Source organism: Vipera ursinii (genome assembly GCF_947247035.1).
Source record: "Vipera ursinii genome assembly, chromosome: 2".
NCBI lineage: Eukaryota > Metazoa > Chordata > Lepidosauria > Squamata > Viperidae > Vipera > Vipera ursinii.
Genome location: NC_139513.1, coordinates 132,992,599 through 133,019,121, shown reverse-complemented (window position 1 = coordinate 133,019,121; position 26,523 = coordinate 132,992,599). Strand labels below are relative to the sequence as shown.

Sequence of the window (26,523 nt, the reverse complement as noted above, 5' to 3'; positions counted from 1 at the left end):
CATTGCTATAACAACAACAATAATCATAATCATAATAGTTGGAAGGGATCTTGGAGGTCATCTAGTCCAACCCCCTGCTCAGGTAGGAAACCCTATACCATTTCGGACAAATGGCTGTCCAGTTTCTTCTTAAAAACTTCCAGTGTTGGAGCATTCACAGTTTCTGGAGCCAGGTTGTTCCACTGATTAATTGTTCTAACTGTCAGGAAATTTCTCCTTAGTTCTAGACCCATTATAAACATTTATGTCATTGAAAGAACATGTGATTGACTCTTACCGTATATTAAATGTAATTAAAGTACTTGAAGAATTAACAAATCATGATTGTTAAGAAAACTTTGCCTATATCACTGTTAAGAAAGTGCAAGAATTCTAATGTCACAGATTATTGAAAATTAAACACTCTTACTTTTCAAAGCCTCCACAATTTCATCCTTTTTAACAAAAGATTTCTCAATATGGCTGATTCTGGGGGAAAAAACAGGCAGATGCAATTTTTAAGAAGATACAATTTTTAAGAAATCAGAGTTACATTCTACATTGTAATTTTTACGTGCATGATGTTTAGCTGGTTTGGCTAGAACTAAAGACGACATGGAAAAAATGGAGGTTTCTCCCAGAGGACAAAGATATTTACTGAGAATTTGGCACTATTCAAATAACTATCTATATTTTACAATGCCCCCTGGAACCGACATGCACACAAAAGAATTGCTGCTTGGAAATATTCCTGCTATCAATGTGGCCTGGCATTGGGCAAGAACTATGGTATATAAATTTATGTTTTTATTAAAGTTTGAATTTTTTAAAATTTAAATTAATAATTTTCTCCTTCCTAGTTCTTGCATTTCTGATACAAGATGAGATGTGACAAGACATGCATGGAAGTCTCTTTCTTGATCTGGTCTACCTTGAAGGCTGACATGCAAATGCTTTTTATGGTGTTGTAGTAAAAGGGTATGGAAACCAATGCCATTGTCCAATATGGATTGTTTTCCCTTGGGCTATAAATCACCACAGCCCTATAAAGAACACACACAAAATAACTTCATATGCCAGAGTAAAGAATATTTATACATGAAAATTATTGTATAATATTTAAATGGAAGATAATATTTATTTTCCACATTCCTGAAGCAAAACTGTATTCAATTAACATTACTCTTTATTTGTGGCTGCATAAACAAATCATGCTGTTACTTTCTCATACAAAATATATATTAATTGGCATCATGTTATTTAAATTTAATCAATTTAAATTTAATGAAAATTAATCTGTCATACCTGATAGCTTCTTTTCCCCTAAATTCAGAAGGTATAGGTTCAATGACCTGAGTGAAATCTAGGTGTTCATTACTACAGCTCTCATACAATTCTTCATAATTTCTTGGTTTTTTTATCCAAAATGAGGGCTTTAAAAAAAAGAAAAAACTCCGTCGCAATCCATATGCTCCTGGAAATAAAGTACCCATATATAAAAGGGTAAATATTAAATATTTTGTAGTACTGGGACAGTTCAAAAAGGTGGTTTTACACTATGTATACAACAATGAAAGGAAATGCTCCAGTTGATCAAGACCTCATTTCTCCCACCAGCCTTCACCGTTTTCATTTTTGAGCACTACTCTTATTTTTTTCACAAATTTATTCCCTTTTTAAGTGTAGTAGTTATAAGCAATTTATTCCCTTTTTAAGTGTAGTAGTTATAAGCAAGATCAAGTATAAAAGTAATCTGAACATGTTGTTCCTATTTAAGACAAACTAAGAAAGAAGATCCAAAGTATATATTGTCAAGGCTTGCCAGCAAAAATAGTACAATAGTCCATTTACTTGTCAACAGATGTGATTTTAATGGTCAGATTTATTTCAGCACTTAGAAAAAACACAAGAAATTATTTAAAATGGTTAACCCTGAATGAGGTATATCTTCGTCTGATCCTGAACTAGATAGATGATTTATGACTGGAGTTCCAGATTCACATATGCCTAAGGGCATTTTCTTCATTTGTTAGTTAGAAGTATAGCACTCAGTCTTATAAAATGTGGGCAAAGAGCATGTACAACTACTCACATGTCTATACAATTTATATAGTGTATGTTGCCTTATGCAGCCCATAAACTGTTATCTTGATATATACATTTGAACGCTTACCCTGCTGCATAAAAAATTGTTCACTAATTGGCTGGATTTACACAATGAAACTATTCATAACATGATTTATTTCTGGTGGCATGATATAAAATCATCTATGGTGATTTGAAAACCATGGGTTATGGCATATTAAGTTGTGCAAATCAGCCAATTTTAGTTTATACAACAATTAAGGTTTAATATACCATGGATTAGCACAATTTGTAAAGTAGTTCATTTTGTATGTAAAGAGTCCTCAACTTGCAACTGATCGCTTAGTGATCATCTGAAGTTAAGATGGACACCCCCTCCAAGACACTTACAACCCAGTTATGAAGTTCTGACGACTGCCCCCCTCCCGATAGTCACATGACCACATTTCTGATGCTTGGCAACCAACCTACCTTTACAGCTGTTTACAGCACCCCGCAGTCATATTTTGCTGAAAAATGTCATTTAATTCTGGTTTTTGGCAAAAAAATGACACAGAATGAACAATGGGTTCTCTTAACTGTGGCGTTTGCTTAACAACTGCTACAAAAAAAATGTTGTAAAATCGTGTCAGTCCTGTGATGACCTACTTTATGACCATCACTACTTAAAACCACTTATGAATGAGCAGGCTCCATTATGGTTGTAAGTCAAGGAATATGTGTAATGCCTTCTTTCTGAGCTTCTGTAACATATATGAATGTTGCGGTATGTTAAGTTCCATGGATGCTCTCTCACTAAGACCAAGTTTCAGATTCAAAATTTCTTCTTCCTTACTTAAGTATCTAAATGGTTACTGCAGGCATGTCAAACTAGTGACATTGCATGATGTCGCGTGATGTATCATGACTTTTTTCCCATTGCCGGAAATGGGGAGGGCACAGTTTTCTCGTGATGCATCTGGCCCGCAGGCCGGCAGTTTGACATGCCTGGGTTACTGAATATATCTCACCATTTACATTCTTTTCCAGTTCTAATAAACATACCTGGAATCACCTGATCAAAATAAATCCCTAGGAGTAGATACAGCATGCTATCAAGAGCCAATAGTGTAAGAGCAATAATTAGTGGATAAGGGCCATGTGTTAAAGTTGAGAAAACAGCTCCATGTTCAAAATCTTCCAGATGTATAATCTGCAAGCAAATGTGAAAGTGCCACACCATTAAAATGTTAAGAAAAAAATAACAAGTTACCTAACTCTAATTATAAAGAATAATGAAAGGAAAATCTCCCCCAAACTTAATTTAGATTGGAACCAGCAGCTACAAGCTAATGAATGCTCAGGAAATCAGACCTCTACATTCATTAAATTTTCTCCTCTCCATCTCTGGTTTGCAGCTGGCACTACATCAGAAATTATGGCCATGGAAGCCAAAAGGAATACTGGGGAATGTAGCAACGTGAAATAAAGAAGCTATTACGGTATATTTTACATCTTTCTTATTTTAAATCAAAAGCTGCACTCACAGAGACCCACTACTATTTTGATAACAAAACATGCCTTAAACATGCACTGTGATATTCTAATAGAAATCCCACCCTTTTGTACATATGTCCTGCAATTGGATACAAGAGGCTGGTCATAAGATTTACATCAGGATATCATGATATGTGTTCTACCACTTGGCCCCTTTCCCTCCCACAGATGCCTATGATTATAATGTCAAATTCTTCTTATAATTTATGCTAATTTTCCCTCATGTGCTTCATCCCACTGCAACTGCATTCTGTTAAAGAAGTGTGCTGGGAAAAACAATTTCTCCAGAGAACCCAAGATATGGTTTAAAATCATGATTCTGGCACATAAAATGAACTCTAAACAGAGGGGGGGGGGAAACAGAGTGAAGAATTTTCCAACCAAGAGGGACTAGCAGGAAAAAGGGTTTTGCAGCTTGAATTTATAGCAAACTAAACTGACTGGAAGTGACATTTATATCAAAAGTGAATATTATAGCTCATGTAAACCTGTGCCTACATCTAAGGAAATACAAACTTATACGAACCACTGAACAGAAGGTTCACTGTGGTAAAGCCATACATATACTGGTAGTATATTGTGTGAAAGCTTACGATATGAGATTAGTTCTTTTTGTTGAAATCAAATGCCACACCACAAATCTCTGTGCAAATGTTAATTAAGATGAAATTAGTGCACAGCTTTCAATATTAACAAGACATACTTCTCATTTTAAAAATAAAATACCCATTTGAATTGAGAAATTAACAAACAAGTATTACATCTGCTGAAACTTTGAATCAAGGATATATCTGACATGTATCAAAGTAGAATAAAGTCCAGTTACAAATAATAGTAACAAGCCAATAGTATGCTTTACTAACCTGTGCAACACCAACTAAAAATGTGCACTCACACAGTGGACTTAATGACCACACAAAGGATTTTGGGAAGTCTTGCAGCAGGACAATGGTCACACCTATAGCACCAAAAGCTACAGTCGTGAAATACTGTGCTGAGCCAGCATTTGATGATTTCTTAAAAAGTGATGTTAGCATAAATGCAAAGGAAATCTAAAGAAAAATAGAAAACATGTTTCAGGGTGCAAAAAATCTCACTTCAAAATGTCAAAATCAGATTTTTATATGCAGTCACCTATCTCAAAAGGCAAAAAGTAGTATCTATCTCACATCTCACACAGAACTTCCTACAGAAAGTACAGTGTGCCAATGACCTGCAAATGCGTTGGGACTACATTGTTTACAGCACAGTATCATTTCAGATAAATTTCTGTGTGTGCATATCTTATCCTTGAAAGAGAGACTGACTTCCCATTTGAATTTTCAAACCTTCTATGCACTAAAATTATTGTGTTCCAAAGAGCACAATAATTATCAAACTATGAAAAACTTCCTCATTCTGGATGATACAATTATAAATTTAAAACATTAAACTGAGCAGTACTCAGAACTTAAACTGAGTACAAGTTCTAGTTCAGCTTCCTCCACTTCTTATACATCAGACATTACTGTTATTAACTAGCAGCCAAAATGTGAAGACTGGTGTTTTGTTTTTTTTAGAAAGAATCAAATCAATGTCTCCCTACTGCAAGGCTTGGACCGCTATCTTAGATCACTCCTTAGATAATGGAGAAGCCTTAGTGCTGGTGCAGGTGGATAGCACACTGAGATACCCACTCTCCTTAATGCAGTTATTATCGGAGAACTTCTTCGTTCAATGAGGCTTAAACTCTTTTCTGTACACACATAATTGTAATATGGCTATGTTAGCACATTATAATGTCATGTGGAATATTATGATGCGATTTAGGTTTTGGGTTTATTTCGTTTATGGCTTGTGGAGTAAAAAAAAAAGTGACAGATTTTGTTTTTTCCAGCTTGACTGTCTAGTGACTACAAGGGAAGAAAATTCATCTATATAAATAATACATAATATTCATTTTGCTATATGAGTCTACGATATCTTTGTTTTATATTTTGGACAAACTCTCAACCAAGTACTGTAATGGAGCCTGCCCATTATGGTTGTAAGTAGTGACAGTCATAAAGTGGGTCACCCACATGACTGACTCGATTTTTTTTTGTAGCAGTTGTTAAGCAAATTCCACAGTTGTTAAATGAACCCATTTTTTACTATGGGGCATGTTTGCCAAAAATTTTAAGTAAATATTGTAAATGTGACGATAGGATGCCTGAAACAGCTGTAAATGTGGGCTGGTTGCTAAGTCCCAAAATACAGTCACATGACTGCAGGGGTGGTAATGGCCTTAGCTGTCAGAATTGGGTGGTAAGTACCTTTTGGAGGAGATCTATCATAACTTCAAATGGTCACTAAGTGACCACTCCTTAGTCAAAGATTACCTGTAAGATTACTGAATCCTTTGCAATCCTCATTTCTTAACTGAATGGGTTTTTCATGAATGGGTAATACATAGCAATGGGGTGTTATCCTTAGGACTGTGAAATTCTTTGGAATTGATTTCAAAAAGTTGTTTCAAAGTGTACAGGGATGTGAAAATATCTATCTATATTTCTTTGAAACAGCCAGGGCTTTCCCCAGAATTATGTGGTAGCCACAGAAGACAGTCCCAGGTTCCTGAGTTGTAAATATCTGCTATATTCTCGTTCCCACGTGTTTCAAAGCAACTTTTCTGATTATTTGTTGAGTATTGCACAGCAAGAATATAATACTGTTCCCGTTGTGGCAGAATACTCATGCGGTGATTTGGATTTTTATCCATTTTCCTGTGCTGTTCTTTGTTTACAGCAATGTATATGCCAGAACTGTACAAGTTCCTGATATATATCCCGAAGGTAAATGTCTGTATTGCTGGTTACCTTTGTGAAAAGATCCTAGAATTATTCCCTAGGAACATTAACAGCCAAGTGAACTCACATAGTATCCACAACAGAGTGACAAGGAGTGCATACACACCCAAATACAGACACACGCACACACTTACGGAGGATATTCCATATAGGAAAAAAAGAAGAAATATCACAAAGCTGCTACTTTGAGGAAAGAGTGAAGAAAATGTTGCAATGACCGACATGAGAAAGGACATAACAAATATCAGGCTGGAGTATAATAAGACCCAAGACAGCCTAGAAAAAAGAAGCACAAAACAAAGATTCATGAATTTAAGGTAACCTGTGCAAATTATTAATTTGAAAGAAAATATTCAGAGCAATGAAGAGGGCCAGTACTTCCAGACATTCTTACACGAAATAAGTAAAGCGAAGAAACACAGAACTGTAGCAAATATTATCACAGTACAAAATAATTGCTGTGTGTATCTTTTGTAACATATTAGATTAATTAAACTTCAGAAGAAGATAGTTTTCTATTAAGAAATGGCTATTAATGGGTGGAACATAATTAATATTAGATTAACTTATGGGTTTTTTAGTTGAAGGAATATAATTATTCACAAACATTATTTTAGTGAAAAGGTTGTACTATTTCAAATTGCTTTAAAACTCATCTAAAAATTACTGTTGAATTGGAGATTTCTCACAATGCTAATATTATCTCCACAAAAAGAGTTTTCCTCTGAATTCCTCCTAACCTCATAAAGTTCCAGTCATTCTCCATTTATCCTCCTTCCACACTGATACTATTTATTTTTCTATTTATATTTACATTCATTAGGGCAGAGCCAGTTTGCTGTAGGATTAAGGTATCAGGCTAAAACTGGGAGACTTTGAGTCCTAGTTTTGCCTTGGGCACAAAATCAGATGGGTGATCTTTGGCCAGGGACTTTCTCCCAGCCCTAGGAAGAAGCTAATGGCCAAGTACTTCTGAAAAACTTTGCCAAGAAAACTGCAGGGACTTGTCCAGGTCATCTCCATGAATCGGACACAATTAACAAGAAAAAAAAAATTAGCCACCCAAGACCAATTTAGAAAACTAATTTTTAAAAAACTATACAATCAGTGCAAGAACATATTTAAATTATCTTTGGTTTGTCCCTCAGTGACTAGTTACTTTGAAACTGAGGTCTTGTTACAGTTGATTAAGGTTACTTAAATGTTCCTCCAGCTAATTAGTCGAATTAGGTTTAACATTTCTTCTGTACTCTGCAGAATGCTACTTCTCAACTTGTTTAATCTGCACTCGCACTCTGAAATTTTTACAGAAAAGCAATACCATTTGAAAATAGAAATTTTATTTAATTTAACATTAAAAAAAAATTAAAAACAACTGTAGAACTGAAAAAAATGAATAAGGAAGAAGCAGGAAGCAAACACGGAAAAATGGGAAAAGTGATATGAAATAAATCGGAATGGGATTGTAAACATGTACTGAGGATGGAAGCAGCTTAGGCTTTAGTTTCCATGATTTCATGAAAACTAGCAGCATGGACTGAAGATATCAGAACAATAGAGCTAGTCCACAATTGGGATCGGCAACTTGCTAAAAACTGCAGTCGCTAAGAATCACATGACCACACCAATTTTACAATGTCGCTTCTGCTACCATTGTTAAGAGAATCACCATGGTTAAGTGAGACATAACGTGTCTGTGACTTATGATTTCACTTCCAACTTCTCCATTAATTTTGCTTACTGAAAACTGGTTGGGAAGATTAGCAACAACATGACCAATGCTGTGACAGTAATAAATGCATGACAGTTTTAAAGCACCTGAATGGTAATTAGGTCATTGTGGGATGCTGTGACAGCCATAAATGTGAAGAGCGATCACAAAGTTGCTTCTTTTTCCCAAGTGTTACAACTTCAAAGGTTCGCTAAACAAGGCAGACAGTAAGTGAATACTACATGTTCTTTTGGATAGCTAGTTCAAAGACATATAGAAAAAAAATAGGCAAAGAATTAAATTGGAAAGATGCTGATTTCAGGAAAACCTGTAGTCAATTAGGTTTTGAATTTGTTACTCCACAATGTTTTAAATGAGCCTGATTCAAATTACAGAGAATTACATTGTGGCATTACAAATGATGAAGAGAATCTGCACTTTAAAATCCCTCATTGTGTCCTACAACATAAATGCTTTGTTGTTCCTGCTTTTAAGCACTGTGGTACAGCTGCTTTTGTATGGAGGTGATCATCACAAGATGTAGATACGACTGTGTAACTATACAGTAAAAAGAAGGTAATAGTGTTAAATAAATGTAGTCATGCTCAAAAATGATATACTTTTGTGCAAGAAAACCTGAAGTACAGATAGGATGCTTCTCTCATGATCTTTAGCAGCCTTGCACAAGCAAAAAAAAGTCAGTATATCTAGCATCACATTTCAAGAAAAATTTTACTTTTCTTAAACTACTATTTCTGAACATTTTTTCTGTTTTGGCCTATGTCTGAATTTGATATTGTTCTAAATAGCATTAATAAGATTGATTTAATTGATATAATCATTAACAATATCTACTCTATGTTAACAAACATTATTTTAAAACAGTAACTGTCAACTCAAAAGAACTGATTCCCATTTGATAGCTAAACACAAAGGAAAAACTCCAGTCGTTGAAAATTATTTAATGCATTTGGGAAAAAAAATATAAATAGTAGATAAGATTTTAAAAAAGATAAAAAGACAGAAATAATTTACAAACAATAATATGACAACACAATCTACAACATGTACATCCATCCATACTCATTCAAAGCAGATTCTATTTTTGTTATACTAACATTGTCCAGAGCATTATATTTAATTAGAAAAACTGTTACACTCTAATGTTCCAGTCTACAGGTGAAAAGTATTGGAGAAGGTATTTTAGTTTACATTTGAGATTTTTGAAAGACAAACAGTATGCCAGTTGGGTGACTTTGAGCCAGTCCCTCTCTCTCAGCCCAAACCACCTCAGAATTTTTGTTATGGGGAAAATAGGAAGAGGAAAGAGTATGAGGTATCTTCACCACCTTGAGTTATTTATTTATTAAATAAACTCACATACCAAAACGCAGTGTCTTGAAGTCCCATTACTATCAAAAATTCTTTCAGTTTCTTTTCTTTTTCTGTCATGATGTGGATGGTCAAATAATATCCAAATGGTGAAAAAGCAATCACTAAATAAATCAGAATGACGCCACGAAAAAAATAATCAATTTCCACTGAAGCAGATTTCCCCATTATGACAACTTCTGTTTCCTCCAGGACTTTCAAAATGGAATGATTGGTCTTAAACTTAGGGAAAAAATGGAAAGGTTAAAATAAGTTGAATATTACCAGAGGTCTTACAGATTGTTTCTGTTTTCAAAGTCAGAGATAAGCTTGAATATACCAAAGGGGAAAATGCAATCTTGGCCAAGTGAAAATCTGATCCTGACAGCATTTCTTCCTCCTGCCTACAACCCCCCCTAGGTTTTTCCAGGTCTGTTATTCAGGATTCCCCAACCATCTCAAACAGATTGACTGAATGATTTCAATTTATATGGCCACCCATCTCAAGTTCATGACTCTGGGCAGCTAACAATGTTAAAAGAAAAATATTAAAGCATTTAAAAACACAGAAAAACAAAAACAAAGCAGCAGCTGAAGTTAAAAAAATGTACAGGAACATCAGTTACACGTTAACATAACTAATGAATGGGCTCAGCCCCACCTCCTGACCCCCAGGCCTGGTAAGGTTATACACGTTGTTGGGGGAGAGGGACAGCCCTCTCTCCTTTTTCTATCAGTGGAAGGATTACTATCAGTGAAAAAAAATGTCTTAGATTTAATTAAACAGTTTGCTTTGCCTAACATATGAAACTTAAAAGGATTGTTTTATATCACCATGTTTCAGAGATTGATCTGCCTCAAAGTAGTCCATGTTGGAACTGTACAGCACAGTCAAACATCAAGAGATGACCACCATAAGAAATGTTTTGGGACATTTTGTATTATATCATAAAATGCTTTATAACTTTTATGTTTTAAAATATTTTATGAAATTTGTCAAAGTTCAATTCCTAAGAGTCATGAGTTCCAGATTTTGGACATACTCAATTAGTTAGCCCATTTGAAGTATCTTGGTTAAAAAAAGTTTGCCCTATGATGCTCTATTTTGCCCAGTTAAAGGTTATAGACCAGACTTTTAGTAGCATACAGATATTAAAGTTATATAGAACAATAACTTAATAGGACCAGTTCTTCCCTTGGAAATGGAAACAAATACATTGCTAATTATTCACATTAAAAACTGTGAGTTTTATTAATTGTTTTGTAAAGAATCTGAGAATGCCTTGTCCTGTCAGGTATGAATTAATGCTATCAGTGTTTATATTTCACTACGTACTAATGTGGTTTGTGTATATTTGGTTTAGTATGGTATTTAATCTAAACCATTGTAAACCATATTTTCTTACTATTGATTGTGAATTTAATCACCTACAATTTATTCAATTAATCACTTTAATAAATAGTGGATGATGTGATATATTGTCAAAATTCAAGAAAAAAATCAGTACTTTTAAAAACTTCCCAAGTGTATAAAATTCTAAATTATTTTACATTTACTTCTATAATTGCTGCATCAATGCAGATCTGTAGTGCTGTAAATCCATGGTACCAGTATACTTCAGCTTCACACATTTCAGAAGTCTTCGAGCAACTAGCTATGGAAAAAACAAATTATAAGAAAGAAAATATTAGCTTATTTTAATTGCTTAAATATGCTAAAACTGAGCTTTTTCTATTCTATATATTAAAATCCCAGCAATCTATGAACTCACTGTATATCCCTTATTCTATGTCATGAGATGGAAAAATGGTCCAATGAATCTATGATGGCCAACAATAATACTAATCTCCAGAAGTATAAAAGCATCTATTTAGTATGTTTACTCCTTTGATATGTCATCCCTTTCACCAAATTATTGGAATTTATGTAATTTGCATGACCTAAAATCACATCCAATAGCTCCTACTACTATCCCTACTGAACAGTTTTATTATCCAATTTTGTAGCATAAATTCCTTACATTCTAATTTCAACATTGCACAAAATTAGGCAAGATAAGTGCTCTATTTTTTTTTTAAAAAAAAGAACATGTGTATCTTATATAATTATACTTACTTGTTGATTCTAAATGGCTTGAAGATAGTGGAATCATTTGTTGAGGAACTCTGAGATGGTAGGACATAGAATCCTTAAAAATTACACCTATAAACTTTTCTGGACTAAGAAGGCTGGCTTCTTTCATTTCTTGTTCACTTAAAAATTCTTGTACCTCTTTTCCTGCAAAATATTAAAAGCTTATTTTATAGTGATAGGAGTGCAGTACTATATGTTCAAATGTTCTACACATTTATGAACCCAGAAAAATAATAAAACTTTTCTATTTGTACTTACTCACCAGGGATAATGACATTTGCAAACATTCTTAAAAACCAAAAAATATTCACAAGATATTGCACTGCTATTATTAACCCTAGGATCTAACATCCAGCTTATACATCTTGTAAATTAGGGGTGAGAATCCAGTGTAATGCATGCAGCACTTTGCACTAGCCCTTTCAAAGTCAAGCAATCAAAACTTAGTGGTGCTATCATTTTAGTTACAATTTTCAATTTAAAAAAATGAAATAAATGACAAACTTCTATAAGGCTTAATGCACCATTTTTTCAACTTACTATTTTCTCAAACCTTTCAGAGAGCAATTTTTTTCTTACAAATGCCACATACCAAAACTAAGAATGCAATTACTCATTTTTAATATGAACAAAGTTAAAATTTTAAAAAAATCTACCTAATTTAACCTACCTCTAAATTTTTAAAAAGGGCATCATTCTGTTTTTATCCGCAAATTTTACACTGAATGATCCAACAATGAGCTTAAATACTATTTTGGAACAGTAAAGAGCATCCTATTCTTTCTTTGGGATTTTTTTGCATATTTAAATTGCCAAAATTTGAAAGCAAGTTTTTAAATTCTGTTTACATAGGAGAAAATAGATTTTCATGCCTGGATAATAACTGCCATTGAAGGGTTGAAACTTCCAAAATAAAAGCAGTTTCATTTAGGACGAAATACCATACATATTCTCAGTACCTTCTGGGCAGAATTCTGAAAACATTTTGTGCATGATTTTTCTTGTCATATTATTTACTGGTGTGTAGCCCACAATAAACTCAGAAATACTTGTGCGATTTGTAGAATAAAGAACTGCATCTGGCATCCTGCCATGTCTTTTGTTTGGCTGGATCATGCTGATGATAATGAGCAAACCTAGTAAGGAAAGAGGGATGAGGATTTCCTGCATAGATGAAAAAAGTAAAAATAGAAATGATTAAAAAAACAGTATTTTTCACTTATATCTGCAATAAAGTGCAGCGCACAAAACCATAGCTTTAAAAATAATCAAAAACATATTTTAAATGAAGCACAGATAAATGCAGCTTAAAACCCACCTATTAGAAAACAGGTGGCGTGGTAAGAGGGATTCATCAGAAACCACCCATGACCTCGCCAGGGCTCGTTGCTTTGGAAGAGTGAGGAAGATTCTCAGGGATGACTCATACCCTGGACGGTATCTCTTTACTCTTCTACCATCGGGTAGGAGATATAGGAGTATAGCCAGCTGCACCATCAGGCTGAAAAACAGCTTTTATCTGTGGGCTGTTAGGCTTTTGAATGGGATATAATCTCTCTGAATTTATGCAGAATTGACTTGGGAGGCCGGTGTGTGGTGTAGTTGGTTCACATGGTGTGGTAGGATGGAGGGTTTGTTGTCACTGTGTGTTGGGGGGAGAGAGCACGGGGGGGAGGCTCAGCTAATCTCAATGTACACATGTTGTACTTTGACAATAAAGGTTTATTATTATTTATTATTATCAGAAGGCAAACTGATAAGGTTGCTCTCCACAACCTTCCCAAATTCCCCGGAATATTTTATATCCCCCTGCTTGCCGATGTTTTATTTTTATTTTTTTTCTGCAGAGGGCCCGGAGGCATTTTTGCAGGTGACTTTAAGCTAAAGTTGGAGGCATGAGTATTAAGCATGTCTGCTGCTTTTAGTTGACCAAAATATGTAAAAGATGGGATTAAAAATCTAATAACAATAATAGCAATCTGATTCCTTAAACTCAATTTTTATAGAGAAACAAACAAGAATTAAGGGTATACATATATTACATGAGGGACGCGGTGGCTCAGTGGGTTAGGACGCTGAGCTTGTCGATCAGAAGGTCGGCAGTTTGGCGGGTCGAATCCCGAGTGCCGCGTAACAGAGTGAGCGCCTGTTACTCGTCCCAGCTTCTGCCAACCTAGCAGTTCGAAACCCACGTAAAAATGCAAGTAGAAAAATAGGGACCACTACGGTGGGAAGGTAACAGCGTTCCGTGCGCCTTTGGCGTCTAGTCATGCCGGCCACATGACCACGGAGACGTCCTCGGACAAGCGCTGGCTCTTCGGCTTTGAAACGGAAATGAGCACCGGCCCCTAGAGTCGGAAACGACTAGCACGCATGTGCGGGGGAACCTTTACCTTTACCTTACCTATATATTACGTCATCAGTGTTCCCAAGATAGCCCTGCCACAACCACTATCGTGGCTTTTGTGATCCTTCTGTGGATATAACTGATATGCACAACATTCAAAGTAGATTTCAAGATCTTTAAAATAACATTTTATAAGAGAAGTAAATGAATTAAATGAAATGAATTAAAAGCATACTTTAGCAAACAGGTTGGCTGAGCTGTTTATTAGAATGGTGACATTCAGTTTGCATACTATGAATAAAGGAAAACCATGCATATGTGTTAGTTTGTCCATTAAAATCAGATGCCATCTTAAATGCTGCTAATTTAAGTAGAAGCATCAAATTGCATTCTAAATAAGTTATGCTTATTATCTGCTTGAAAAGAAAAGTAATGATATTATTGAATGCCATGTTTCAAAGTCTTCCTTAAAGATGTTTCATAGACTTGTTCCTGGACCAGAGCATATTCAGAATATAACAAAACGCAAACTAGATGGAAGATTTACTTCCAGGAAATGCCTTTCTATTTCTGTAATGGGTAGTTCAATAGGGACAGAGGAAAAATAATCCAGAATGGTACATTACATCTCTACTCTGAGATGTATATATAACAGATGAGGAACTTTAGGTAAGTTTTGGATATTACATGCACTTATATGTATGAATGTGTGTGTGTGTGTGTTGTGTGAATGAGGGTATTGACTGTTGAAGTAAATACCTAACATGCCATCTCATATATCAGAGTTGGACAATGCAATTAGCCTAGCAATTGGACTTAAAACAAACGATTTTCCTGTTTAGATAATCCCTACATCCTTGAACAAAATGGGTGGCCAGCTCCCAGTTTCATTAGTAAGTTGAGTTAATGCATGAGGGAATGAGTAAGTATGGGTGAAGAATGCTCTAAAAGCAATAACACTTAACTAAGCATGGAAATCGGTGTGCTTGCTTATTGTTAAAAGATTTTAATTGCTTCCGTAATTAGTAATGAGGGAAAGGAGTCCCACTGAGCTTTGTGTGCATGTTCTACTTAAATAAATTCCCCGTATTCTTAACAATGTTATACAACAATATGCTCTTTCAGGTTACCTGATCACAGTCATGTATAAACTGTTCATCAAAGCAAGCAGAAAAAATGTGTGCCTAAAGAGCAGAGTGATTGCCTAGAAGGGAAATTGAGAAAATTAAAGGACCATTTAGATTTTTTAATGAAAAACTGTGCAAGAAGCATCATTTGTATGATGACTGTATGTTGGGGAGGTATGGTATTGTATTATTGTCATTATAGTTATTTTGTTTGTGTTATTGTTGCTGTTAGCAATATATTGTTGCTTGCATTATATAAACAGAACCAAGTAAAGCTCCTAGTCTAGATGGTTTTTTAAGTGAAAAAAACTGAAATTTTATGGTTGTATTAGAGGTTTACCACAAGTCATTCAACCTTACTAAACTTAATTTTTATTTTATGATGCTCAATTTACAATAATATTAAAATAAAAATAAGAGAAATACATTACTGGATGTGAAAGTTATAAGCTAATATTACTGCTTAACATTGATGTCCGGATAATAATAGCATTAGCTAAGAGATCTAAAATTTATCCAACTCAATTATGATTTATAAAAAGCTGATAGGCATTTAGTAATATTCATTTGGTGATTGAAACGTTGGAAACAGCTATTCATTAGTTGCTTCATCTTAATCTTGCTGTATAATGAAAAAGTCTTCAAAATGGTTCATAGTAAATTTTTGGAGCATGTTTTTTTTAATTATTTTTCCACAACCTATTGGGGAATCTTTTTTAAATCTTAGTTTAACATTAGCTAATTAATTAAATTAAATATAATTAAGTTTAATCTTGGATTATAATTTGGCATCTTCATACTATAACTAAAGTGATTACAAGCTGATTTATATCAGCAGATATAACACCTGACATGGATGCTCATTGTCGCCTTTAATTTTAGTTTGGTTCTTGAATTTTCATCTTTTTTTATTTTTACAAGATATTATTGGTGTTATAGCAGTGAGCACCAAATATAAAAATTTTTTATATGTAGATAATATTTTGGATATTTAGTTGAAGTTATGCAACAATATAGTTTATATTCTAGGAATATTACCGTATATACTTGAGTATAAGCCGACTCGATTATAAGCCGAGACCCCTAATTTTACCCCAAAAAACTGGAAAAAGTTGGTGACTCGAGTATAAGCCGAGGCTGGGAAATGCAGCAGCTCACGGTAAATTTCAAAAATAAAAATACAGGTAGATAACAATAAAATTGCTTTAATTGAGGCATGTGGAAAAGAGGGTCAACAAAAACAATATCTTATCAGTATATTCAACAAAAACAATATATTATCAGTATATTCAACAAAAACAATATATTATCAGTATATTCAACAAAAACAATATATTATCAGTATATTCAACAAAAACAATATATTATCAGTATATTCAACAAAAACAATATATAATATTAAAGTATTAACAATAACTTTAAATGTACAAAAACCTTAACTCAATAAGCAACCAAGCTAAAACACAAGCATCAAAATCCTTCAAAACTGGATTCCTCCTCCTCATCTGTATCTGCAAATAGAGCTGCAGCTGTAGCTGGTGTGAGGTTATCATCATATACATTGTCACAGAGTTCGCTGTCATCACTATCACAGTTGTCCTCCTCATGCAAAGCAGTGTCTTCACTGCCATCCATAGCATTACTTATGCCACATTTCCTGAAGGCGTGCTTCACCATGTCCTCTGGAATCTCTTCCCATGCATCACGAACCCACTTTGCTATCAGTTCTATGTCAGGCTTCATCATATTTCCACCTTTTGTTAGTCGGGCTTGACCAGATGACATCCATTCGCACCACATCTTTCGCACACGGTCTTTGAAAGGTTTATTTAAACACACATCTAAGGGCTGTAATACAGATGTAAGCCCACCTGGAATAACGGCTAAAGTAACTTGAGAAGACTTTGCCAATCTTTTTATGTCATCAGATGTGTGGGCTCTGAACATATCCCAAACTAGCAATGATGGTTTTTTCTTTAAGGCTGCTCCTGGTCGTCCATTCCAAACTTCTTCCAGCCACTTTTTTGTTCCATCTTCATCCATCCAGCCTTTAACATGTGGACGCACTGTAATTCGTGGTGGGAATTTGACCTTTTTAGGCAAGGTCTTTCTTTTAAAAATAATGACAGGCCGCAGCTTAGTTCCATTAGCCAAACATGACAGAACAACTGTAAAATGGTTTTTCTCATTACCTGTGGTTCTGAGTAAAACAGTTTTGTCTCCCAAACTTGCCACGGTTCTGTTGCTTGGAAGATCAAAGGTCATAGGTGTTTCATCCATATTCCCAATATCTCCCAGGTCATAGTTATGGATCTTTCTTTGTTTTATGATTAATGAATGGAATGACATCACTTTTTCATCAAGGTCTTTTGGCAACTTCTGTGAAATCTTTGTTCTTTGCCGCAAACATAGGCCATACCTATTCATGAAGCCAGTACACCATCCTGCTGACGCAACAAAATTTTCAATGCCTGGTACTTTTAATTTGTCATCTTTAGCCATTTGAAGGGCACGTAAGCGAATTCCCATGCGTGTTACGCAGTAACCATTTTGACGACACTCCATAACCCATTCATGCAATTCAGTCTCTAGAGCCACATATGGAGTTGTTAAACCACGTCGAGCTTTTTTTGCCTTTGGAATCTTTTCCAACTCAGCTTTCATTTTCCGCCACTCCCTCACTTGTTTTTCATCAACACCAAATTCCCTACTTGCAATACTGTTATTGCTTTTTTCTGCTCTTAACACAACCTTTAGTTTGAAAGCAGCTTCGTATGACCTGCGTCTTTGTTTTGGTGCAGGAGTACTAGACGTACTGGGCTCCATTGGTGCAGGAGTACTAGAAGTACTGGGCTCCATTTCTAACAGGAATGGGGAGGTCTGCTAGGGAGGCGGCAGTCAAGCGTTGTTTCCCTCCTCGTGGGTGTGTGTGTGTGTGGGGGAGGGGGCAGTCAAGCGTTGTTTCCCTCCTCAGTCAAGCTTGTTTCCCTCCTCGTGCGTGCGTGTGTGTGTGTGTGTGTGTGAAGCGTTGTGTTGTTTCCACGAGGGCCCCGGGCTGCGTCCCCGGCCACTCCGCTCCCTCCCCTCACCTCCGGTACGGGCTTCTCGCCGGCGGGCTGGCTGGCTGGTGCTGGTCCCCGGGCGAGGCAGCGAGCGAGCGGGCGAGCGGCAGCGGAATTTTCGGGAGCAGCAGGTCAGCAATGGGGGGGGGGGGAAAGCAGCAGCAGCGTTTTTGGGAGCAGCAGGTCAGAGATGGGGAAAGAAGCAGGTCAGAGATGGGGGGGAAAGAAGCAGCAGCGTTTTTGGGAGCAGCAGGTCAGAGATGGGGGGGAAAGAAGCAGCAGCGTTTTTGGGAGCAGCAGGTCAGAGATGGGGGGGAAAGAAGCAGCAGCGTTTTCGGGAGCAGCAGGTCAGAGATGGGGGGGAAAGAAGCAGCAGCGTTTTTGGGAGCAGCAGGTCAGAGATGGGGGGGAAAGAAGCAGCAGCGTTTTCGGGAGCAGCAGGTCAGAGATGGGGGGGGGAAAGAAGCAGCAGCGTTTTTGGGAGCAGCAGGTCAGAGATGGGGGGGAAAGAAGCAGCAGCGTTTTTGGGAGCAGCAGGTCAGAGATGGGGGGGAAAGAAGCAGCAGCGTTTTTGGGAGCAGCAGGTCAGAGATGGGGGGGAAAGAAGCAGCAGCGTTTTTGGGAGCAGCAGGTCAGAGATGGGGGGGAAAGAAGCAGCAGCGTTTTTGGGAGCAGCAGGTCAGAGATGGGGGGGAAAGAAGCAGCAGCGTTTTCGGGAGCAGCAGGTCAGAGATGGGGGGGAAAGAAGCAGCAGCGTTTTTGGGAGCAGCAGGTCAGAGATGGGGGGGAAAGAAGCAGCAGCGTTTTCGGGAGCAGCAGGTCAGAGATGGGGGGGAAAGAAGCAGCAGCGTTTTTGGGAGCAGCAGGTCAGAGATGGGGGGGAAAGAAGCAGCAGCGTTTTCGGGAGCAGCAGGTCAGAGATGGGGGGGAAAGAAGCAGCAGCATTTTCGGGAGCAGCAGGTCAGAGATGGGGGGGAAAGAAGCAGCAGCGTTTTCGGGAGCAGCAGGTCAGCGATGGGGGGGGAAAGAAGCAGCAGCGTTTTCGGGAGCAGCAGGTCAGAGATGGGGGGGGAAAGAAGCAGCAGCGTTTTTGGGAGCAGCAGGTCAGAGATGGGGGGGGAAAGAAGCAGCAGCGTTTTCGGGAGCAGCAGGTCAGCGATGGGGGGGGAAAGAAGCAGCAGCGTTTTCGGGAGCAGCAGGTCAGAGATGGGGGGAAAGAAGCAGCAGCGTTTTCGGGAGCAGCAGGTCAGAGATGGGGGGGGAAAGAAGCAGCAGCGTTTTCGGGAGCAGCAGGTCAGCGATGGGGGGGGAAAGAAGCAGCAGCGTTTTCGGGAGCAGCAGGTCAGAGATGGGGGGAAAGAAGCAGCAGCGTTTTCGGGAGCAGCAGGTCAGCGATGGGGGGGGAAAGAAGCAGCAGCGTTTTCGGGAGCAGCAGGTCAGAGATGGGGGGGGAAAGAAGCAGCAGCGTTTTCGGGAGCAGCAGGTCAGAGATGGGGGGGGAAAGAAGCAGCAGCGTTTTCGGGAGCAGCAGGTCAGCGATGGGGGGGGAAAGAAGCAGCAGCGTTTTCGGGAGCAGCAGGTCAGAGATGGGGGGAAAGAAGCAGCAGCGTTTTCGGGAGCAGCAGGTCAGCGATGGGGGGGGAAAGAAGCAGCAGCGTTTTCGGGAGCAGCAGGTCAGAGATGGGGGGGAAAGAAGCAGCAGCGTTTTCGGGAGCAGCAGGTCAGCGATGGGGGGGGAAAGAAGCAGCAGCGTTTTCGGGAGCAGCAGGTCAGAGATGGGGGGGGGGAAAGAAGCAGCAGCGTTTTTGGGAGCAGCAGGTCAGAGATGGGGGGGAAAGAAGCAGCAGCGTTTTCGGGAGCAGCAGGTCAGCGATGGGGGGGGAAAAGCGGCAGCGGCGGTTGTTGGGGGCGCAGCAGGCGAGGCAGCTTCTCTCAGCAGCCTGTTCCGAACGAAGGGACAGTTCTTTTTTTTTTTGTTGACTGGAGTATAAGCCGAAGTGGAGTTTTTCAGCCCAAAAAGTGGGCTGAAAAATTCGGCTTATACTCAAGTATATACGGTATGTGGAAAATATCTATTTTTCCTTTTGGATAAAAATATATAGATTACATTTTATTTTTAGCTTGCTTTATTATTAGTTTAGATTATATAAAACATTTGGAATTCATTCCCCTAAAATATATCACAGTATGTGGAAATTACAATTGCAATATATAGAAACTGCTGATTATTTAAAATAACCTTTGAATTAATTAAGATTAATGTAAGTAGATTAATCTATTTTAAAGAGCAATTCTAGTGTTAATTCCTATTACATATTTTACACAAATAAGAAAATTATTGAGAACGTTTTTGTGGCAAGGCAAGATTCTTTGGCTATTTTTGGCCAACATGAGATTGATTTATAAGGATGGTAACTTTTGCCATCTTATAAGTGGGCTTTTATCTTAACATCTATATTTATATAGAATGAGAATTTGATTTATTATTTCCTTTGGGCTCATTTAGAGCCCATGTATAACTTCTGTGAAATCCTGGCAAGTCCTTAAGTTAGTATATAATTGACTGGCATCTATATTTACACCAGTCAATTATATCACATCAAAAGCACTAGGACCACTCATGTATATCCCATATTCTTCCCTATTACTTGTTGGATAATTTACAACTTTGAGGGCTCAGCTTCCATGTTGATACTGACCTGGTTGTGAATTATCTTTAGGCTTTTTTGACAAAATATTCAAATGGATTGTTAGTAGATCATAGTTACTTTGGCCCCTTTTCTATACCCTTCCTTTCATGGGCAAGCTTTCTCAATTTGAAGATAACAAGGAAAAAGAATAACTCTTATTCTGAACAATGAATCAGTATTTTAAACCAGCTGATCAGTAGTTAAAGAATTTTAAGAGACTATTCAAGTTATTGGACCATGGACCTGGAGGTCAGCAACCCGCAGCTCTGGAGCCGCATGCGTTGTGCTCCGCCATTTGCAGAGAGAGAGACAGAGAGAGGCACTTGCACTTCCCTTCTCTCTCTCTCTCTCTCTCTCTCTCTCTCTCTCTCTCTCTCTCTCTCTCTGTGTGTGTGTGTGTGTGTGTGTGTGTGTGTGTGTATAAAACTCACGCTGTTCTCTGAGAAGCTGACAAGTTCTCCACAGGAAGCAGGAAGCAGCAGAAAGCAGGGCAGGAGAGCAAGCCCAATAAGAATGTGTGTCAGCTTGTCCAAGAACCGCGTGAAGCCAGCTTGCCAGGTGAGCAGAAGAGCAGAAGAACAGAGAGAGGGGGGTGGGAGAGAGAGAGAGGGAGAGAGGGAGAGAGAGAGAGAGAGGGAGAGAGGGAGAGAGAGAGAGAGAGAGAGAGAGAGAGAGAGAGAGAGAGAGAGAGAGAGAGAGAACTCATGCACAGCAACCTCTATTTCTTTTTAATTAAACTCTTCAATCAAGCTCCCCCCCTTGTGTGCGTGCGCGGGTTTTGCGGCTCCCAGTGTGTTTTTTTCCCTCTGGGAAACAGGTCCAAGTGGCTCTTTGAGAGTTTAAGGTTGCCGACCCCTGGTATATACCATTAACAGAATCACAAAAGGGTTGGAAGAGACCCTGGAAATCTTCTAATCCAGCCCATTGCTCAAGCAGGAGACCCTATATCATTTCAGACAAGTGGTTGTCCATTAAATTGAAGCATTGACAAAACAAACTGACTTGATGCTTTATCAGCTTCAGAGATACCTCAAATATCATGATCTTTAAGCTGCTCTGTATTTGAAGTAAAACAAACAATTCAATTTTATGCATTTTCCCCAAAAACATGATCTTAAAATAAGATTTAGAGAAGAAGTTAATTCATTCAAAAATCTTGTTTTGTATTTAATGGACATCTCAAAGAATGTTTTAAAAAGGGTGAATATCAGATTTTTTTTTATATTGACATTGTAAGAAATTTAATGGCTGATTCGTATGATTTGGTCACGTTCGTTTGTGATTTTTACTTTGTCATAACAAATATTAACATAATTCTGAATAAAAATATAGTAGATATATGATATATTACTTTTAAAATATGGAATTTTATTAATAGAGTGCACCTGTATACAGACTCGCTATGTTTGATATCAATCATCTGATTTAATGTTGAAATGAGGTTAAAATACTTCTGATCTACTCACCTGAATACTAGTCCTTTTCGTCCGCCATTTAATTAGGCAGTTCTTATATAAAAGAACTCTAGTTTGTCGCCATGTTCCTCCTTGTCTTGGAGTCTCTGTAGACATTTTGTGTGTGTGTGTAGCCTGAAAAACAATGCATGAGGTGTGCACATAAAATTAATTTGTACCTTCTTCAAATGCCTAGCTTTATATTTTTTCTAATTCTGTGAATGGTACTTGACCAAAACAGTAATGTAAGGTTTGGAAAAGAAATGTTGTCATTCTTATAAGGCATTTTGTTATCATGAAAATGTTCAGTAGAAAGTTTAGAGCTTACATTCTTAAACTTAACTGTTTATTTATATATACAGAATTTATATATCACCCAGTTCCCAACTAAGCAGTTTATAACAAAATAAAAAAACTGAATATGTAGAACCTGATAATCAACCTAATAAAAATGGGAACCCAATGCCATGCATTCATAATAAGAATACTATAATGAAATCACCAAATGCCTGCTGAAATAAAAGAGTTTGAGGGAAACAAATGAGATGGGTGGTGGATACATTTCCAGGGGAATGGTGTGCCCCAACAGTACAGACATTGCTGCATGTCTCTTTATTCCCTCCTAGGAGCATGGGTGTCAAACTCACCACGTCACGTGACATGCCGCAATGTATCGTGACTTTTTTCGCACAGCCTCCACATGATGCAACCGGTCCATGGGCCGGTAGTTTGACACCCCTGCTTTAAGCATTCTCTCTCAGCTTGCATGTGTGGGTTGGGAAGCTTCAACCTGAAATAAAGTGTCCCTGAGGCACCATAGATCAGAGCTTTAAAGGCTTAATAGATTAATATTGCATACACATTTTCTAGTTTATCTTCAGAAGCAGGCAGGTGTGGAGTGCATTCTAGTAGTCTAAGCACATGGTGATGAGAGTATGAGCTATTGTTGACAGAGCTTTACAGTGCATGTCCATGAGACCATGAGATTTACAGCAGTTAGCAGTTTCCCAGTCGAAACCCAAATAGAAGGACAATAAAAACATGGTATACTGAGATGAGGAAGAACAGTAAGAAACAACCAAGAGTATATTGAGAATCTGCAGAAATCATTTATCTGCAGTGACACATTTAAAATCTTTATGGCAGAAACAGGAATGGGGCTGAAAGAAATGGGAATGGTGCAATTCAATTTGTGACTGCATTTTAAGAGTGCATTACTTGAAGCTCTGCTGAAATAAACTGCCCTTCAGGTTTCACAGTTATGTATAGAATCATATTTCCAATTCAAACCACTTAGAGTCAAGGAGAGTTGCATCATAAGATAAACTACATGCTACCATAGAGGTCCTGAATGCTAGCATCTTATTTAACAGCAACATGTATTTTGCTTTCAATATTGTCCCCTCTATGTCCTAATTTCATTGATGAAAGCATGTCTCACATTGAATGGCTGCTGCCCAGCTTTATACTGTAGCACCTACTAGGTAACTTCACCCATCATTGCAAATCTTTCTCATCCACATGAATTTTCTGTTTGAACAGCACTGGATTGACGGCAGTCTCCACCTCCCCCCCCCCACACACACCTAGTTCTCTGCTCTTCACCCTTTTTTTGGGGGGGTATCTTATTGATGTATTCTCTTGGTGTTCTTTTTCATTATTTATTTTATTCTATTATCTTCTATTCTGTTTACACTTTTTCCATTTTTTCCTTTTTTCTTTTTTATTGTTGTAAGCCATCTAGCCCCAAAGCAAGATAGGTGGCAAATAAATTTAACAAATAAATAAATAAATTATGATGACAGGGTTGCATGTAATTCTAATTAAAGTATTGCAGTGTTATCCTGAAAAGTAACTAAATCAATACAAATATAAATTTCGATAGATAGATAGACAGATAGATAGATAGATAGATAGATAGATGATAGATAGATAGATAGATAGATAGATAGATAGATAGATAGATAGATAGATAGATAGGCAGGCAGGCAGGCAGGCAGGCAGGCAGGCAGGCAGACAGACAGACAGACAGACAGACAGACAGACAGACAGACAGACAGACAGACAGTGGTAGTCCTGAAATCCTAAGGAGCTGGATCTAATAAGACTTCTGAATGATAAATATTGCATATCATTTATATAAACTTAACACTCTTCTTCAAAGTTCTTCCTATTGGTTTTATTGCAGTTGCCAGACAAAGAAGACTCCTAATCTTTCCTTCAGACCCAGACCAAAACAACCCACTGATTCTAAATTCCTCTTTGGCTAAACTTTTACTTCTGCCTCTTACCTTTTTTTATCAGCACTCAGTTAAATGGTCTCTTCCAATAAGTCCCTTCCGCAGGAACCAAACATCAATGCATACTGGAAAGGAATCAAAAGGCAGAAATCACTTTGTGAGGCTCCATTCTCAGTACTGCTAAGTGATGTCCAGAACTAATTGCACCCCATTCACTGCAGATCAAGGAGATGAAAATGTCACCAGAGCAGGCAAGTCTGTCAAAGAACCATAGAAACGCCATGGATTATAAGGAGGTCAGGCAAGCAGAAAGTTGTTGTGGTGACTTTGACGTAAAAGAAACCAAAAGGCCAGAGGAAAGTTAAAGAGGCCCGGATTAGAGCCGAATGGGTATTTAGATTCCCACTGAGCCTCACCTCTAACCTTGGCTGTTATTGGTACCAAAAGTTATCCACCACTATTCAGGCTCCGTACGCCGCGCCTTTATAAGGGCAGACATTTCAGTCAGCGAGAAGCCAGCCTGAAATAAGTTTTCAAAGGCGCCGGAGAAGCAGAACGAAGCGGTGCTGGTTTTATTTTCTCCTTTTTTTCCCCTCACACCGCCCCGACACCCTTCAGGTTTTGCTTAGTCACGGCGGCGGCGGCGGCTCGGTTTGAAGTGGCGCCGTTGGAGCAAGTGCCGGCGCTGCGCTGTGTCTCCGCGGCAGGCAAGGCGGGCAGTGGGATGCCCTCAAGACTCCTCTTTACACCGTTTCCCCGCCCAGAGGGAGGGGGCAGCTCTCCCTACACCCCCCCACCCCAAATTCTGCACGTCTCCCCATCCTTCCTGACGCCACCTTTTTCCTATCCCGCCCACCACACACACACACACACACGCAAACGCACACTTTTCTCCCTCAGCCTCCTCTCCACCCCACTTGTTTAAACCTGACGCAGCAATCTGCCTTCCTTGCCGCTACCTCGGCCCGCCGCTTCTTGGTCCCGTCAGATGCGCAGCCGGAAAGCAGCCTTAAAGAGCCACAAGCGGCGCTCCCTTGCGCTGCAGCGCCTCCTCGCCGATTCGGATTGGCGGAGAGGCGGCCGACGCCGAAGTCGGGCTGCTCCGCCGCCCGCACTCGCCTCCCCAAGCCGCCTTAGGGCGGAGCGCCTCGGCTGTCCCCTTGGCAGCGGGGTTGCTGCAGGGCACGCCGCCGCCGCCGCCGCCGCCGCCTTAGCCGCCTGCCAGCGCTGTGGGTGGAGATAACGGTAGGAACTTTATTAAGGAGCAACTTTCCCTGTCCCGTTTCTTGGGAAAAGAGGGAAAGGGAAAGGGAAAGGGAACGAAAGGAGAGATTAAAAGTGTGACAGGTGGTTTTGCCTTCAGTGGATCCGAGTCCTTAATTGCATCAGGATTCCACGTTAGAGGGACTTCCAGAAAAAAGGCACGGTGGATCCTAAGCCACTGGGGTGATGCGTCTTGGCCCTATCCCAAACCCACGAACTTGGATAGGAAGAGTTCTGGGCATCTTAAAGATATCAAAGCAGAGATAAGCGGCTTGGGGGTGGCAGAGAATATTTCTTTCCTGTCCTGGTCCTTTCTCCATACTCGAGCGCTCCTCAGACAAGGAAGAGGATCCAGAAGAGGGCATTTTGGGGCTGAGGGGACCTAGTGAGATGCTGGGCAATCCTATCATTTCTGCCCTGGACTCAGTGGATTCAATCCCAACCAGGAACCTTCTCAGCTACCCTTCAATAATACCTTCTTGTGGATAGATTATATCAGAAGAGAGAGAAGTTGGACAGAATTGGGCCAACTGTTAGTATTTAGGAATGTAAATACTCAGTCTGGGCTTGGTAAAGCCAATGGAATAATGCTACTCTATGAAAGAATTCATGGATAGAATTTGCCACTGTAAAAACATTTCTGAATTTGATTTGACTCATCTTCTGACATATCTTGTCTGCTCTTTCTGATGCTGC

The 26,523-nt window shown here is 38.5% G+C and overlaps 1 protein-coding gene across 1 annotated transcript in view; it reads right to left on the bottom strand.

Moving 5' to 3' along the window:
• Positions 1-22,446, bottom strand: part of LOC310633597 (cholesterol transporter ABCA5-like) — a 52,645-nt gene extending 30,199 nt beyond the window's left edge. Inside the window, exons 1-10 of the mRNA XM_083351386.1 lie at positions 22,337-22,446; positions 12,604-12,808; positions 11,627-11,788; positions 11,068-11,165; positions 9,524-9,753; positions 6,563-6,704; positions 4,464-4,652; positions 3,109-3,256; positions 1,285-1,453; positions 410-468 (exon numbers count right to left, since the gene is read on the bottom strand). Coding sequence (XP_083207512.1) covers positions 410-468; positions 1,285-1,453; positions 3,109-3,256; positions 4,464-4,652; positions 6,563-6,704; positions 9,524-9,753; positions 11,068-11,165; positions 11,627-11,788; positions 12,604-12,808; positions 22,337-22,441 — 1,507 coding nt within the window. The 5' untranslated portion in view covers positions 22,442-22,446. The remainder of the gene's footprint in view (positions 1-409; positions 469-1,284; positions 1,454-3,108; positions 3,257-4,463; positions 4,653-6,562; positions 6,705-9,523; positions 9,754-11,067; positions 11,166-11,626; positions 11,789-12,603; positions 12,809-22,336) is intronic.
• Positions 22,447-26,523: the final 4,077 nt, after the last annotated feature.